General features: G+C 41.9%; 1 protein-coding gene across 1 annotated transcript in view; it reads left to right on the top strand.

Moving 5' to 3' along the window:
• Positions 1-13,295, top strand: part of CETN3 (centrin 3) — a 28,754-nt gene extending 15,459 nt beyond the window's left edge. The window contains exons 3-4 of the mRNA XM_082269858.1: positions 2,490-2,681; positions 13,038-13,295. Of these exons, the coding sequence (XP_082125984.1) occupies positions 2,490-2,681; positions 13,038-13,081 (236 nt within the window). The 3' untranslated portion in view covers positions 13,082-13,295. The remainder of the gene's footprint in view (positions 1-2,489; positions 2,682-13,037) is intronic.
• The last annotated feature ends 3,177 nt before the right edge of the window (positions 13,296-16,472 follow it).

The following is a 16,472-nucleotide window of genomic DNA, read 5'->3' as shown; positions in this document are numbered from 1 at the left end:
TTCTTCTTGGTGGATTGGATCCTAACCTTCCTTTAACGGGGGGTTGAACAGAAATTGGCCTTGAGTACCGTCAAGGACCAGGTATTGGCTTTGGCATTCTTTTTCCAACGACCTTTGGCCTCACACTCCCTGGTGCATGCCTTTCTTTAGGATGTCCGACATTTGGTTCCTTCAGTGCGGGCTCTATTGCCGCCCTGGGATCCTAATGTGGTGCTTTCAGCTCTACAGAAGCCTCCCTTTGAAAATATTCGGGAGGTTTCCTTGCTTGCGCTGCACGGAAGGTGGCTTTTTTTGGTGGTTATAACCTCTGCGTGCAGGGTGTCGGACTGGCAGCATTATCCTGCCATTCACCTTATTGGGGATTCACAAGAATGCTTCGCCCCTGTCCATCATTCCTTCCTAAGGTGGTCTCTGACGGTCATTTGAATGAAGACATTGTGTTGCCTTCCCTGTGTCCCAGGCTAAACATCCAAAGGAAATGACCTTGCTTGCCTTGGATTTGGTCCGCAATTAGGGTGTACCTGGCAGCTACGAGTCTTTTTAGGAAGTCATACTCTTGTGCTCACGGATGGACCTCGCAAAGGTCCCTTCTTCTGCGACCATTTCCAGATGGATCAGACAGATGGTGGTTCAGGGGTCAGGTTCCTCCTTTCCCTGTCTACTAGGGCGCTTAGTCTCTCCTGGGCTTCCGTCAACAAGCGTCAGCGACGCGGGTTTGCAAGGCGACCACCTGGTCGTCGGTTCACACTTTTACAAAATGTTTATAAAGTGGATGTGTTGGCATCTGCGGATTCTTCTTCTGGCCGCAAGGTTTTGCTGGCTGCTGTTTAGAGGACCTGGTCCTCTGAGGGTGTTTTTGTTTTTTTTTCAGATGAGCTCCATTTGTTTATGGTTGAGCTTCATGTTACCTGGTTGGTTATGGTTAGTCTTGGGGAATTTTTTTTTTCCCACCCCTCATGTTTAACACTGCTTTGGGACGTCCCAATGGTTATGAAGAATCAGCTGTGTCCGTCAATGAACGAAGGGGAAAATGGGATTTTTTGACTTGCCGTAAAATGTATTTCTCTGATGTTCATTGACGGACACAGCACCAACCCCTGTGTGGAGTTGGCTTTCTTCTGACACTGTTTGTAACAAAACTGAGTGCCTATAGCGGAGAGTGGGTGTATACCCCCTGGGACTGCCTATAGGCCTTGTCAAGCTTTTTCCTGCCTAGTGTCCTACCCCTGTAGGGGGCAGTATAACCCAATAGTTAAGAAGAATCAGGAGCTGTGTCCGTCAATGAACCTCAGAGAAATGGATTTTACGGTTAGTCAAAAATCCCATTATGACATCAACATCGGTGTGAATATAGGGCATATAATTTACACACGCGCATTGGAAAACTGATGTGTCATGTCAACATGCATGAAAACTGACCGGATCGTGCATGAAAACTGATGTGAAACTAATGTCTCTGCAAATGAAATCTGTGTGGTTTTCCCATTAGTTTTCGTGCAGGTAAGGCGTGAAGAACAAGCCCTTAATGTTAACATTTTTAATAAACATTAACATGTTCAGTACCAGATTTATGTTGAAAATTGTGTTTAATTTTTTAAATCTTTAAATGTGAAGAATATCTGCACCTAATACAGCTATCGGCATGAAGGGTGACTGGAAAACCTATATAGACCCTCAAAAAAGGGTATTGGTCGATCCCTAGTAGTGGTCCTTGTTGGGAGGGTCTTGCTGAGCTGATAAGCTGTTATGCAAGTGAAAAGAAACCCCTCCAAGGCTGCTTAAAGTTGCAGAGCTACTGTTTTTTATTTTTGCCGGGTTGCAGCCGATATAACAAGAATCAGAATTGGCAGAGTTTTATGAAAGCTGCTGACAAGATCAGTTTGGTACACTACATATTAAAGTGGATCTTCACTGAATCTGAGCACCACAAGCCAAAACCAATATTGTATTAATTTTTAATACTCAAAGCAAACTCCCCTATCCATCCATCCATCCATCCATGTCTCTATGCTTTTTGTTGAAAAAACACTTTGAAAAACACCCCCTAGCATTTCTGGCCGTGGCCATCTGGAGTAAGGGCAAATGATTCGCAAAGCATTTACTTCCTGGAATCCATCTGCCCTTAGTTTAGGCATGCATGCATGCAGGGGGGGTGTGCTTAGCTGAACAAACCCCTCCCCCTCTCCTCCCCTCCTGAAGACTCTTGTGATATATGACATAATTTGTCTAATCAAGAAACCAGGAAGTAACGTAAGAAATGGAAAAAAAGAAAAAACATAAAAAAAAAAGTACGTACATAGTAAGTACTTTTCTATTTATTTAAAAATGATAGCAACATGAGGGTTAAAAATAATCAATGTTGATTGAGAGTGAAATTCCAGTTTACCCATTAATTTGGATGATTATGATAGTTTTCATTCAAATTCAGTCTTCTCTGGATTAATATTGTTATGCAGTAACTATTTATCATACTTTTTATTAAAATACAGTTACAGATTTGATACTGGACCGCGATCCCCAAGAAGAGATGCTCAAAGCTTTTAAACTGTTTGACGATGATGACTCAGGAAAAATTAGCTTGCGGAATCTACGTCGTGTTTCCCGGGAACTTGGAGAGAACATGACAGATGAAGAGCTGCGTGCTATGATTGATGAATTTGACAAGGATGGTGATGGAGAAAGTGAGTTATAAGTGTTCAATATGGTGTTTTTTATTTTATTTTAGTTATTGGAGCGTGTTTATCAAAAGATTAAATACGACCCCGATTCCCAAAAATTGGACCTTAAAAAAAAAAAAATACAAACAGAATGCAATGATTTGTAAAGCTCACAAACCCATATTTTATTCACAATGGAAAATAGAAAACATATCAAATGCTTAAACTGAGAAAATGTACCATTTTAAGAAAAAAAAGGTTTTAAATATATCATCCTCTACAGTACATAATACAAGAATCTGTAGAAATCTCTGTGTGCGAGGGACAAGGCCTGTGATCTTCAGCCCATCAGACAGCACTGCGTTAACACGTTTCTGTGATGGATTTCACTGCATGGGCTCAGGAATAATTCCAAAAATCCCTGTCTATGAACACCCTTCTCCATGCCATCCAAAACTGCAAGGTAAAAGTGAAATGCCATGGGTGCCCTTCCCCTCAATGAGCGGGGGAGCCACATTGCAAACAAGAGATCCAAATCTGCAAGTGCAAATCTTCCAATCCTACCCAGAGTTTTAGTCTCCCCAGCATATTTCCAGCCTATTATACATGGAAAAAGTAGTTGCTTGATAATATAATTTAAAGCTAGGTAAAGCCAGCCCATCTGATCTTTTAGGGAGGTATTCTAGTGTGTTTCTCCTCCAAATATAATGTAAAATAATGGACTGAAGCATTGTAAAATATCCTTTAGAAACTCCTATAGGTAGCATTTGAAAAACATACAAAACTCTGACATAAATCTCACCTAACCAAGAATGGCAAAGGAAGGACCACCTACGTAGATCTGGTTTAGTTTTATTAAGCAGGGAAAGATAGTTGTGTCGAAATAGGTTAGAAGACTGGGTGTAAGAAGAATACCTAAATATTTTAAGTATTTAACTGTCAGGAAAAGGGAAATATCGGTTCAAGGGTCGCGATTTCCGAAGGCGGTACCGATATATTCAGTAATTCTGACTTTGTAATGTTCATTTTAAAATTGGATATGGATTTAAATTTCAGGTTTGGTACGGCGATCCTTGGTTGTTGAACATAAAATAGAACATCATCTGCAGAAGCTGCAAATTTGTAACCCGTACATTTCACTTTCACACCATTTACGTCCAGATTACCATAGAAAGAAATGGTTCTAGAAAAATTGAAAATAAAATCATTGAAAGTGGGTACCCCTGTTGTGTACCATTTTTGATTGTAATTACATCACTTAAAGAAACATTAAAGAGGAAGTAAACCCCAAAAAAAAAAAAAACCTGTAAAGACAAAGGCATAATGAGCTAGTATGCATCACATACTAGCTCATTATGAAATACTTACCTTAAAACGAAGCCCCCGCAGTGCCGCCTGCTCAGCGACAGGGCGGCCGAAATGTCCGGCCGCCCTGCTTTGTTGTTTGCGTCCTCCGGCCATCTGATTGGCCGGAGGCGCCATTACATCACCCCCGCGCATGCGCGCGGAAGCCGCTGTTCACGGCACTGGGCTCTGAAGGAACGGCACAGGTGGGCTGTAGAGTGGGCTGGGAACTTCCCCTAACACATAAAATGATAGACAAAGTGCATAGGGAGTCATTCATAGCCTCGTGTCCTAGGAAAAATCCCATCTGATCTTATCCAATGCGGGATTAGAGGGAGTAGTCTGGTCCAGGGGATTTGCCCGAGGGTGTTGCTTTTAAGGCTGCGTTAAGTTCCTCCTCAGTAAATTCTGCTTCAAATTTTAGAAAGGCCTCAGTAGCAAGTTTAGGGAGGTCTGCCTGCTGCAGGTAGCATAACATTTTCTTATGTTTTTCCTCTTTAGTGACAGTTGTTATTTGATCACTCACATTATACAGGTCCGCGGAAAACTCGTACAATACTGGTGTCTTTTCTTGTAGCGAGCAAGCCATGTACATTCTTTGAGAGATACACAGAGCATTTCTTAAAATCTAATTTAAGTAAAGATTTAAGCTCCTCTCATTTATGTGTAAGATCTACCAGGGCAGCTTTTTGAAGAGAAAGTTTATGCACCCCTTCCAGGTCTGCTACCTGTCTCCATAAGTCTGCAAGTATTTAACGTTTTTTTTGTTTCTTACTGTTAACTTCATGTACAAGGGATATAGTTGTTTAATATACTGCCATCTTGTGGTCATTTCGGTTACTGCATCTTTTTCAGTGTTCCCTCCTATTCTATGATGTATTTCCCCTTCCTGTTTTAGTTTGTGTGGAGGTGAAATAAAGGACGGAGTGCAGAACCACGTCGTGTCTGTGGCTTATTTACATGGTAGCAGAGGATGGTTTCCAACTATAGAGTACCGCCTAAGTTTGACGAAGCCAGACCATACGAATGCTGGAAGAATGAAATTAGTATTTGGAAACTTGTTACGGATCTGGACAAGAAGAAGCAGGCACTCGCGGTTGTGTTGGGGCTTGAGGGGCGAGCCAGAGAGACCGCTTTGGAGATACCTGCGAGCGATCTAAACGAGGACAATGGGATGGAAACTTTGATAGCTAAGCTGGACTCTGTATTTTTGAGAGAAGAAAAAGACCGCGGTTATGAAGCGTACTCTCATTTCGACTCGATTTCTAAAGACAGCGAGGTGTCCATGACAGACTACATCATAGACTTTGAGCAGAGATACAACCGCATGAAGAGGTACACCATGACCTTGCCTGATGCTGTGTTAGCATTTAAACTACTGGACACGGCTTGTCTTGAAGAAAAGAGTAGGCAGCTAGCACTTACAGCGTGCACGGATTTAACATTTGCATCCATGAAGTCAGCGTTAAAACGGATTTTCGGAGGAAAAACCAGTGGAGTGAGCGGAGGCAGTGAGACTCAAGATGCAGCGTTTTTCACGGAGCAGAGGCCACCGGGTAAATTCAAACGGAACAACAGCCAGTCACAGAGCAGACAGTGGCAACCACAGCAAGGTACTAACCCACTCGACAAATATGGTAAGCGATCAAAATGCGCAATTTGTCAGAGCACATACCATTGGGCCAAAGACTATCCTCATCGGAGAAATGAAGTAAAGCTAGCAGAAGATGAAAATGTTGAGGAATGTAACATTACACTGTTTACAAAAGTTATGACGGACTCTGAGATTTTCCTAACTGAATCACTGGGATCAGCTATCATTGACACAGCATGCACACGTACTGTCTGTGGTGAAAAGTGGCTGGATAGTTGCATGAAAGACCTGAGCCAAAGCCAAATAAACAAACTGATGCAAACAGAATCTTCAAGCTGCAGACCTTTCAGATTTGGTGATGGTCAGGTGGTACACTCCAACAGAAAGGTAAAGCTTCCCGCTAAGATCGGACCAACAAAATGTCACATTGAAACGGAAGTTATTCCTGTTGATATTCCTTTATTGCTGAGCAAAATGGCTCTAAAGAGAGCGGGAACTGTCTTAGACATGGAGAATGACAAAGTTGTCATGTTCAAGCAACCAGTGCCTCTTGAGCTCACTAGTTCGGGACACTACTGTGTTGACATTAGAGATGGTAATACTGAAGTGGACACCAATGTAAGTGAAGTCCTTGTCATCACAGCAGCAATGTCTACAAAAGAGAAGCGTAAAGTCCTTTTGAAGCTTCACAAGCAGTTTGGCCATGCCTCTGCAGACCGGCTGCAGAGGCTTATCCTCAGCTCTGGAAATACTGACAAAGACTGTCCAGTTATTCTGCAAGAGATCATCCGTGACTGTGAGGTATGTCAAAGATACAGCAGGACCAAGCCCAGGCCTGCTGTCGGTTTGCCTTTAGCCTCAGAGTATAATGAGACGGTGGCAATGGACTTACATGAGCTGGAACCTGGCATATGGTACCTCCACATCATCGACCATTTCACACGCTTCAGCGCTGGAAACATTGTGAGAACAAAGAAAGCATCTGAGATCGTCAACTCTTTCATTCACTCGTGGATAAGTGTTCATGGTGCCCCAAAACAGATATACACTGACAACGGTGGTGAGTTCAACAATGAGGAGATAAGAGAGATGGCAGAAAAATTCAACATCGAGATGAAGACTACAGCGGCATACAGTCCTTGGAACAACGGGCTGCTGGAGAGACACAACATGACTCTGACTGAGATCCTCCTGAAGGTGAAAAGGGAAAATGGGTGTGGCTGGCAGATTGCTCTAGACTGGGCTCTAATGGCCAAAAACAGTATGATCAATGTGCATGGTTATAGTTCACACCAGCTGGTGTTTGGTCACAGTCCTAATCTTCCCTCCGTTTTGGTTAATGAACTTCCTGCTCTAGAAGGCACTTCTATGAGTACTAGAGTAGGACAGCACCTAGCAGCATTGCATGCTTCCAGAAGAGCATTCACAGAGGTGGAATGCTCAGAAAGAATAAAAAGAGCTTTACGAAAGCAGCTCAGGCCTACAGATGAAAAGTATGAGACAGGAGACAGAGTGTACTACAAACGAGCAGACAGTACAGAGTGGAAAGGTCCAGCTGTAGTTATCGGTCAAGATGGCTCTGTAGTGTTTGTCAGACATGGTGGTATCCTTGTCAGAGTACACCAGTCCAGACTGAATAAAGTTAATGCACAGGATGGGGATACACCTGTACTACCTGATATCACTGAAAATAGTAAAGAAAAAGAAAATGTAATCCACACTGATGGGTCAGAGAATTCAGATGATGAAATGAGTGTCAATAGCGACGTGCAAATCCCTGAAAACACAGAAACTGATGGTAGAGAAGATGTGAGACAAACTAATACTACTAATACAGGGGGTTCCACGGGTGTCCAACTGAGAAAAGGTCAGACAGTGACATTTACAAACAGAGATGATGGTGCTGAACACACTGCCAGAGTCTTAGGCAGAGCAGGGAAAGCAAGAGGGCAATATAGAAACTGGTACAATGTGCAGTATCTAGAACCAAATGGCAGCGAGGGTCAAAAGGAAGCTTTAGACATGTCACAAGTTGATGATCTTCTCACTGGATGTGAAAACACAGATGGTGATGTACTTATTACCAAAGACATTTCTTTTGATGCTGCTACAACAAGAGATTGAAAACTGGCAAATTAATAATGTTTACGAAGTAGTCACAGACAAAGGTCAGAAATGTATCTCTACTAGATGGGTCTGTACGTTAAAGGAAACTTCTAGTGGTGTTGTTCCCAAAGCCCGCCTTGTGGCGAGAGGTTTTGAAGAAGTCAATATGCATGAATTACAGAAAGATTCTCCCACATGTGCATCAGAATCACTCAGGCTCCTGTTAGCTGTTATTTGTCAAAACAAATGGCAAGTGAACTCTATGGATATTAAGTCTGCTTTTTTGCAGGGAATGGAACTCTCAAGAGACATTTACATTCGTCCCCCACCAGAAGCGAGCGTGGACAATGTGTTGTGGAAACTAAAGAAATGTGTGTATGGACTTGCAGATGCTTCCCTCTACTGGTACAACAAGGTCAAAGAACTCATGCTGAACAGTGGGGGTAAAATGTCAAAGGTTGATCCTGCAGTGTTTTATTGGCAGAATGAGCAGTCTGAGGTGACAGGAGTACTGGCATGCCATGTGGATGATTTTTTTTGGGCAGGTTCAGAGCATTTTGTAGCTAATGTCATCCCTGTGCTTAAATCTGCATTTCACGTGGGTCGTGATGAGTGTGAGAGTTTTTCATATGTGGGGATGAACATTGCTACTGTGGGTGGTGTAGTGCAGGTGCATCAGCACAGTTATATTGAAAACCTACAACCAATTCATTTGCAGGCAACACGTGCTGTACAGAGAGAGGCCCCACTGAATGAGAAAGAAAGAGAACAACTCAGATCCAAAATAGGACAGGTTCTGTGGGTTGCTAAACAAACAAGACCGGATGTTATGTTTGACATATGTAGCCTAGCATCCAACATTAAGAATGCTACTGTTCAGTCCATACATGAAGTGAACAAAGTGCTCCGTAAACTTAAGTCAGAGAAGGTAACACTTAAGTTTCAATACTTGGGTAACAGTAAGGATTTGAGTTTGGTAGTATTCAGTGATGCTTCACTGGGCAATCTTCCAGATGGCGGTACACAGGGTGGGGCTCTAATTGCCCTCATGGAAAAATCAGGAAAGTTCTCCCCACTGTTTTGGCAATCTAAAAAAATTAGACGTGTGGTAAGAAGCACACTGGCAGGAGAAACCCTTGCCATGTCAGATGGTATTGACAATGCTATGTTCTTGGCTATGCTCTACTCTGAACTCACTACTGGTAAAGCTGATCTTAATGCTCTTCCTCTTATCTGTGTTACTGATAACCATTCCCTGTTTGACGCTCTTAAGTCTACAAAACAGGTCACAGAGAAGAGACTAAGATTAGAAATAAGCGGTGTCAAAGAGCTCATACATGCTAATAAAATCAAAGAAGTGCGTTGGTCAACAGCCAAGTCACAACTTGCTGACTGACAAAAAAAGGTGCTTCCTCTCTTATGCTTCTTAAAGCACTTTATGAGGGTGTATGGAAACTGTAAAATCTGGTCCATTGAGCATATATCTTGGTATTTTTTTGTTTGTTTAAATACGCAAACTTACTTGAATGCTACTGTGTTCTAAAAATCATTTTTGTGTGACAATGTTTTATGTCAAACTCACCCGTTCTTTTTATCTTAAGAAGTGAGTGAGATTGTTAACTTCATGTACAAGGGATATAGTTGTTTAATATACTGCCATCTTGTGGTCATTTTGGTTACTGCATCTTTTTCAGTGTTCTCTCCTATTCTATGATGTATTTCCCCTTCCTGTTTTAGCTTGTGTGGAGGTGAAATAAAGGACGGAGTGCAGAACCACGTCGTGTCTGTGGCTTATTTACACTTACTTGCCCACAGCTGAATTATCTTACCCCGCATAAATGCCTTATGGGCTTCCCACAAGACAGATTCAGATATTTCAAAAGATTTATTTTCTACAAAATAATGGGCCATGGAAGTTGATCGGTCCATATAATTTAACAATTCAAAATGAAGGACATCATCGTTTTAACTTCTAGTTACATTGTTGTTTAAGGTGTCTAGGATAAGACAGACTAACTGAGACAGAGCTGTGATCCGATGGGGTACGTGGCCCTATAGCTGATTTTTCAAGAGGAAGATGGTGATCTACAAAAATGTTATCTATTCTAGAATAAGAATCATGGATTCTAGATTAGTAAGAAGTGTCACATTCTTTAGGGCTCTTTCACACGGGCGTTCCGTATGTCCGTATATCACCCCATCCATTTGCGGATGATATACGGACATAATGCATTTCAATGGGATTGCGGATGACCATCCGCTGACATTCTTATTTGTGTCCTTTCAGTTCTGTTCCATTTTTTGGAACGGAACAGAACCCTATTTTTCTTCCGTTAAAAAAACGGAACGGATGCAAAATCGGATGTCAGCAGTGTCATCCGCTGACATCCGCAATCCCCATAGACATACATTATGTCCGTATATCATCCGCAAACGAATGGGATGATATGCGGACATACAGACCGGATGACACAAGTGTCATCCGTGTCCGTGATAAAAAAAAAAAGTGCCGCAGCGGAAGAAGAAATCGGAGCGGCCGTGTGAAAGAGCCCTTAGTATGTAACATTTAGAGAAGTGTTTTGAGAAGTGTTTACATTTTTTTTTTTCTTCTAAAATGGTACGTTTTCTCAGTTTAAACATTTGATACGTTTTCAAATTTTCCATTGTGCATAAAATACAGGTTTATGAGATTTGCAAATCATTGCATTCTATTTTTATATGTAGATTTTTCACCGTGTCCGAACCTTTTTGGAAATGGGGTTTTAGAAATGTTTTATCACTTGCTATTGGAATTTTGATCGTTTTTTTTATAATATATTTTAGAGCTTGTGCTGTAGTGATTTTAACATCAATAATGCTGATGTCTCTGAATGCTGGTTTCAGATATTTCTTGCATTGCTATTTATGGTAAAATACACTAAATGGCATTTATCACTATTGGAATTTTAGATAGAAATTGCACAGCTGAACTCAACAGTTTGACCCATAAAGAATATAGTAAATTGATGATGGATATGAAAGGAGAGCTTTTCAACCACATTTCAAATTTAGCTTGGCACCCTGCTATTTGTATAGGCCTCTTTATTAAGCTGTACGTTTGTACTACCTAGTACATTTTAAAACCAACAAAAGGCTCATGATGATTTAATTTGAGACCAAAAGCTGTTCCTAATAATACAAGAGTTCTATTGGCATCTTTCAGTATTTGTGGAAGGACACTCCCTAGTAGTAGTAGAACCCACGAGCATGGACAAGGAAGTATTATTAATTGTCATGATATTGGCAACTATATTCGCACTGTAGCTAAAAATTTTGAATAAAATTGGCAATGCAGGGTTCATTTTATGCAATGGAATTAACTAGGTCAGTTCTCCACACAACTTGCATGATGTAGAGAAACAGGAAGAGGCAGCCTTAGATGGATTTTGCATTTCAAGAGTTTGGTCAAGTTACCCTTCAGGGTCCAGTTGAAATTACCACTTTTAGAGGCACAGAGCCAGTCTTAGTCAGGAGTTAAATCCACTATAATGCCAATTTTTTTTTCCTTAAAATAATAAACATGGTATATTTACCAACCCCAAACCTCCACTTCTGGGGTCCCCTGCTGGTGCTCTCTGCTCTTCCTCCCCTCTGAATGCCTCCATAGCAACCCAGCTACTATGGGGGCCCTCATGCATGCTTGCTCCTGAGCCAGACTGTGTGTGTTCATACAGCACAGCTCAGCCCCACCCCCTGCTCCCTGTGAGGATTTGCTGTAAGGATTTGACTTACAGCTTCAGAAGCCAAGGGCTTCCGCTGCTGCCAAGTCTGCTATGAGAAGAGAGAAAGGGAGAAGAGCTGCTGCAGATGGGCACAGTGCTAGATCGAGAGGGCTCAGGGAAATGTTGGGGGGGGGGGGTGGCTCTGAGGGGAGCAGTTATTGAAAGGTTTTTAATTTAGAAAGGTAAAAAATAAAATGCACTTCAAATACAGACTAGATAACCAAGATTATAAAACCATATATACATGTAAGACTTGCATGACAAAGTAAATAGAACAGAAGCTAGGATAATACATTTGTATATGCTTGCTAAATATTCGATATCCATTATTTGTTTCTAGAGGCTTGTCGTTTTGAAAAGTGGACTAACGAACCACAAATAGCAGAATCATATTTTTCCTACAGAAGGTCAGCTTTATAACAAACCTAGTAGGCTCTTCTGTTTCTTTGATCATCCCAACAGTCAAGCATTATAACAGGGGCCTATGAAGTACAGTATCTGTCCCATTCTCAAATGACTAGTTCAGCAACTATGATAACAAAAGAACATTCGTCTTTTGATTAGGTGATGTTTAGTTATGTTGGAGCTAATCTGGTCCTCAATCGATCAACTTGGGTACAACCAACCTGTTGGATTTTTCATGTGATTATTGCCAGCGGCTATAGCTGCTAGCAATAATCACTGTGTTCTCCCAGCTGGGACAGCTCCCCCTGCCAGGAGAACACAATACTTCTGCGGGAGGGATTACCCCATCAACACTGACTGTGTTCTAGGGGGAAACTGAGCGAGAAAATTGCTCAATCTATGGCTGGCTTAACTAAACTCTTTTGTAGCCAAACGCACTTTTTTAATATTTTGGAATAATGTAGACAAAGCATGGGCTTTATTTAGCCTGTCCAGGCAGCCAGGATTAACTATTCATATCCTGCCGGTATAATGCTCTATTGCTTTCCCTGTTGCTGCCGAATAGCCAAGGTACCATGTGGTTTTGCACTTCCCTACTCTCAGGACAGCAATTTTGCAGGTCTCTACCGGTAACCAGTTTGTCTGTGAAATGGGTGCAGAATAAGAAAGAAAGGTGGCACTCCAGGTATTGGGGGTTTATTATGGAGCCAGTAATTTAGGGCAGTTTTTCTGCATCTATTGACTTTACAGTAAGACGCTTCAGCTGTCTTCTATAGTGGTATTAAATCTGTGGAGTGACTGCTTTCCGGTCTTTAGCATAATAAATCCATAACAGTTGTAAGGAGGACACTTTGGCAGTTAGCGACTTCTTCCCCTTCTAGAATGGTTGCCATTTCTTTAAAGGTATTTTTTAAATAAAGGATAGTTATCCCACAATTTATGGTGGTTATGGTATGAAGCCTTTGCACATACAAATACTGGAGTACTCCTTTAAAAGAACCGGGGAAAGTCACCATAGAGATCAACTAACTACAGTTCATAGTGCAGTCTTGGTTACACCTCCTTAAGAACCACATTGCCCCCACTTGTCTAGAATCAACCCTTATGTTGCATATAACTAAATATTACTGGATTGATGTCTAAAAATACCTTTTTGTTTTGTGTATACAGTAAATATAGAAGAATTCATTTCCATAATGACTGGCGACATTTAATGTGAAGCTGAGGACCCAGTCTTCTGCGTGTTATAACTTTCCAGCAGCATTGAGAACACTTTCATTATGGACCAACTCTGATGCTGAAGTCAGTATTTTGTAGCATATTTATGTTACTTTGGAATTTTCCTCAATTTTGAGTATAGTTCTATTTGTAAAATAGTTTTTTTTTCTTTTTTTATGCAGCTGTAATTAAATTGCACAATACTTTGTACACTGGAGTGGTTGGTGTTTTTCTTTATCACAGTTCAGCTACTGTACAACTTCTTATGTATTCATATACATCCACATTTATACACTGCATTGCTATACATAACATTACCATCAAATTACAAAAGCTGGGCACATGCAGTATATTTAGTGCTATGTATAATTTACTCATTTTATTCACTTTTTTCTATTTTACTGAAAGTTTACTTGGAATTTGCACCATTTTATATGATCAAGAAATGGAACAAGTGGCGCAAGCTGTTAGCACTACATAAAAACGGTAGTCCATATAATAGCACATCAAGGCTATGATGAAGTCTTAAAGTGAGATGAGGAAATAGTCTGAATGCTCAGGGCTAGCCTGTTGGGGAGCAGAAGCGATCTCTAAACATGCAACAAGCAAAAGAGAAAACAGGCGCCTCTGTGATTTAATATGGCAAACAAGTAATAAAAACTTACATCAAGGTAAGTATAAGCTTACTGTGGGTCTGTAATCATCTCCTCTCTTCCTCTTCCTGTCCAGCAGGAAGTGGAGGGTGTCACAGCAGTGAGATGGAGGCTTGGACAGCATTGTGAATCCGCAGTGAGATGGAGGCTTGGGCCGCATGGTGGCCGTGATGCTCGTCCACAGGATCTTCCGGCGTAATGATTGACGCGTTTCCGAGCATGCGCACTGTGGTGGGAAACCAGCGCGCGCTCCTTTTTCAAAGTCGGATGTAAAAGGGAAAGAGAAGGACCAATTTATGTGTTCCGGGACAATGCCCTCTGGTGGTGAAGTTATAAAATTACTATCAAAGTAAACATGACTATACGTTATGGCTGTATGAGGAACAAGGGTCCCTCTAGAGGTCAAACCAGTATGAAATAAAAATAAACAATAATAATAACAATAATTTATATTATGTTTGCTGTTTTTTATTGGTATTGTCTATGACAGGGGTGTCAAACTCAATTTTATCATGGGCCACATCAGCATTATGGTTGACCTCAAATGGTTGGTTAACATTAGACTTAAAATGTTTGTAACCCTAAAAAAAAAAAAAAAGAAGCTCCTGTTCCCTTATAGCAGGTTAAACAGCACAGTGCTTGTGCTGTCTAACCTGTCCCTCTCTAAGCTGTAAAAAAAAACGGGTTCATCCTGCCTGTTCCTGTGTCCCCCTTAATGTGCTGACCACAGTAATCATGGCTGCTGATCCTGCATTACCGTGGTCACTTTACGTGCCTCTATCATATCATTCTGCTGCTCTCCTCTCCCCCCCTCTCCCCTCCTACCACTATTAGTGGTAAAGTAAACTTCAATAAATATCACTGCCAGCCCCTCTCTTTTATGTAGCCATTCCTATGTTGTGTAAGTGTTTGTCGAAAACAATGCCTCTAATTTTTCAGCTCTGTTCTGGCTGGTCAAGTGACCTCCGGCAGCTCTCCTCCCCCATCTAAGGGCTACAGCGAGAGAGGCTGAGCGGACAGCACAGCAGTCACGTGACCTCCCCGGCTGACCTCAGAGGGGATATCGGCCACTCCAGCTGTAGCACTTAGATCGAAGTAGGGGGATCACGTGATCAGCCAGAACAGAAAAGGGTATTTAGATACATTGTTTGACACAAACACTTAGTGTGTAGGATGCCTGCATAAAAGAGAGGGTCTGGCAGTGATATTTTAAGTTCACAACCACTTTAAGCTGTGGTGGGCAAGTGCAGACCATCATGGAGCCCACTCCCTCTCGTTTAGAAGATAATGCAAGTCTGAAAAGGAGGGTCACACCGCTGGTATAATCCACAATAACATTTATTGGAGACTGTTCAGACAGAAGATAAAGTTTCTTATGGAGAATACCAGCAATATGCAATCCTCCTTTTCAACCAGCATAGAATTATATTCGCATAATTATATGCAAATCAGGGGAGAAATAATCTTTAAGCTGAAATTTAGCTAAAAAGAAAAAAACAATGCATTTTCCATAGCTTTAGTGAGCTAACTTACCTGTAATGAAGGCTGTCCCAGCCTGATCCTGTAGAAATCTTCTGTGCAGAAATGCACTATCCTCTTCCCGTCTCTGAACTTTTGGTGTTGTGGAGCTTGAAATTTTGGGTCTTCTGTGAAGCTGTAGTAAAAAGGTTCCTGACGAGGAACCACTCCCTCCTCCTCCAATTGGAAAAAATGTATTATAGTGTACACTGCATGTAACATGATCTGTGAACGGGGGAGAGGCACATGAATCACAGGATTCTCTCATCCGTTCACAGATCATGTCAGAGGCAGTCAAAGCAATTAGAGAACATTTTTAATTGAAGGGGGGGGGGGGGGGGGTCTTTGAAGGGAACTTAATCCAGGGTTCGTACGGTCATGAAAATCCTGGAAAAGTCATGGGATTTTGACATGACACTTTCCAGGCCTGGAAAAGTCCTGGAAAATGACTAAACTTACTAAGTTTTGGAAAAGTCATGGAAAAGTGTTGTGCAACTTTTTTTAATTTTGTCTCTGGGCCCCCTGTATTCTGTGGGAGCGGGGGACAGTAAGTGGACTATTTTTCTCTGTTTCGGGTTTAGGCGGATTAATCAGCCGCAGCGCTGAAGCCTGATCACTGGTCTCTTCAATATGATTAGACCGTGACAGGCTGGGAACCCTGCGGTGGATTGATCCGCTGAAACCTGAAACTGAGAAATCGTGCATTCACTGTCCCGCTCTGGGTGTCAGGCCGACTGCTTCTCTCCTGTACTGTGGTATGTGATATGGAATGTAAAAGCCGACTGCCCGTACTGTGGTATGTGCTATGGAATGCGACTGCCCGTACTGTGGTATGTGCTATGGAATGCGACTGCCCGTACTGTGGTATGTGCTATGGAATGCGACTGCCCGTACTGTGGTATGTGCTATGGAATGCGACTGCCCCTACTGTGGTATGTGCTATGGAATGCGACTGCCCGTACTGTGGTATGTGCTATGGAATGCGACTGCCCGTACTGTGGTATGTGCTATGGAATGCGACTGCCCGTACTGTGGTATGTGATATGGAATGCGACTGCCCCTACTGTGGTATGTGCTATGGAATGCGACTGCCCCTACTGTGGTATGTGTTGTGGAATGTGTTGTGGAATGTGTTGTGGAATGTGTTGTGGAATGTGTTGTGGAATGTGCTGTGGAAATGGGGGGAAAAAAGTAATTTTCTGTTTTGGTGCTCTTT

The sequence above is a fragment of the Pelophylax lessonae genome (assembly GCF_965119305.1).
Source record: "Pelophylax lessonae genome assembly, chromosome: 1".
Classification (NCBI taxonomy): domain Eukaryota; kingdom Metazoa; phylum Chordata; class Amphibia; order Anura; family Ranidae; genus Pelophylax; species Pelophylax lessonae.
Note: the sequence above shows the minus strand (reverse complement) of the source record. Positions and strands in the feature narration are given on the sequence as shown.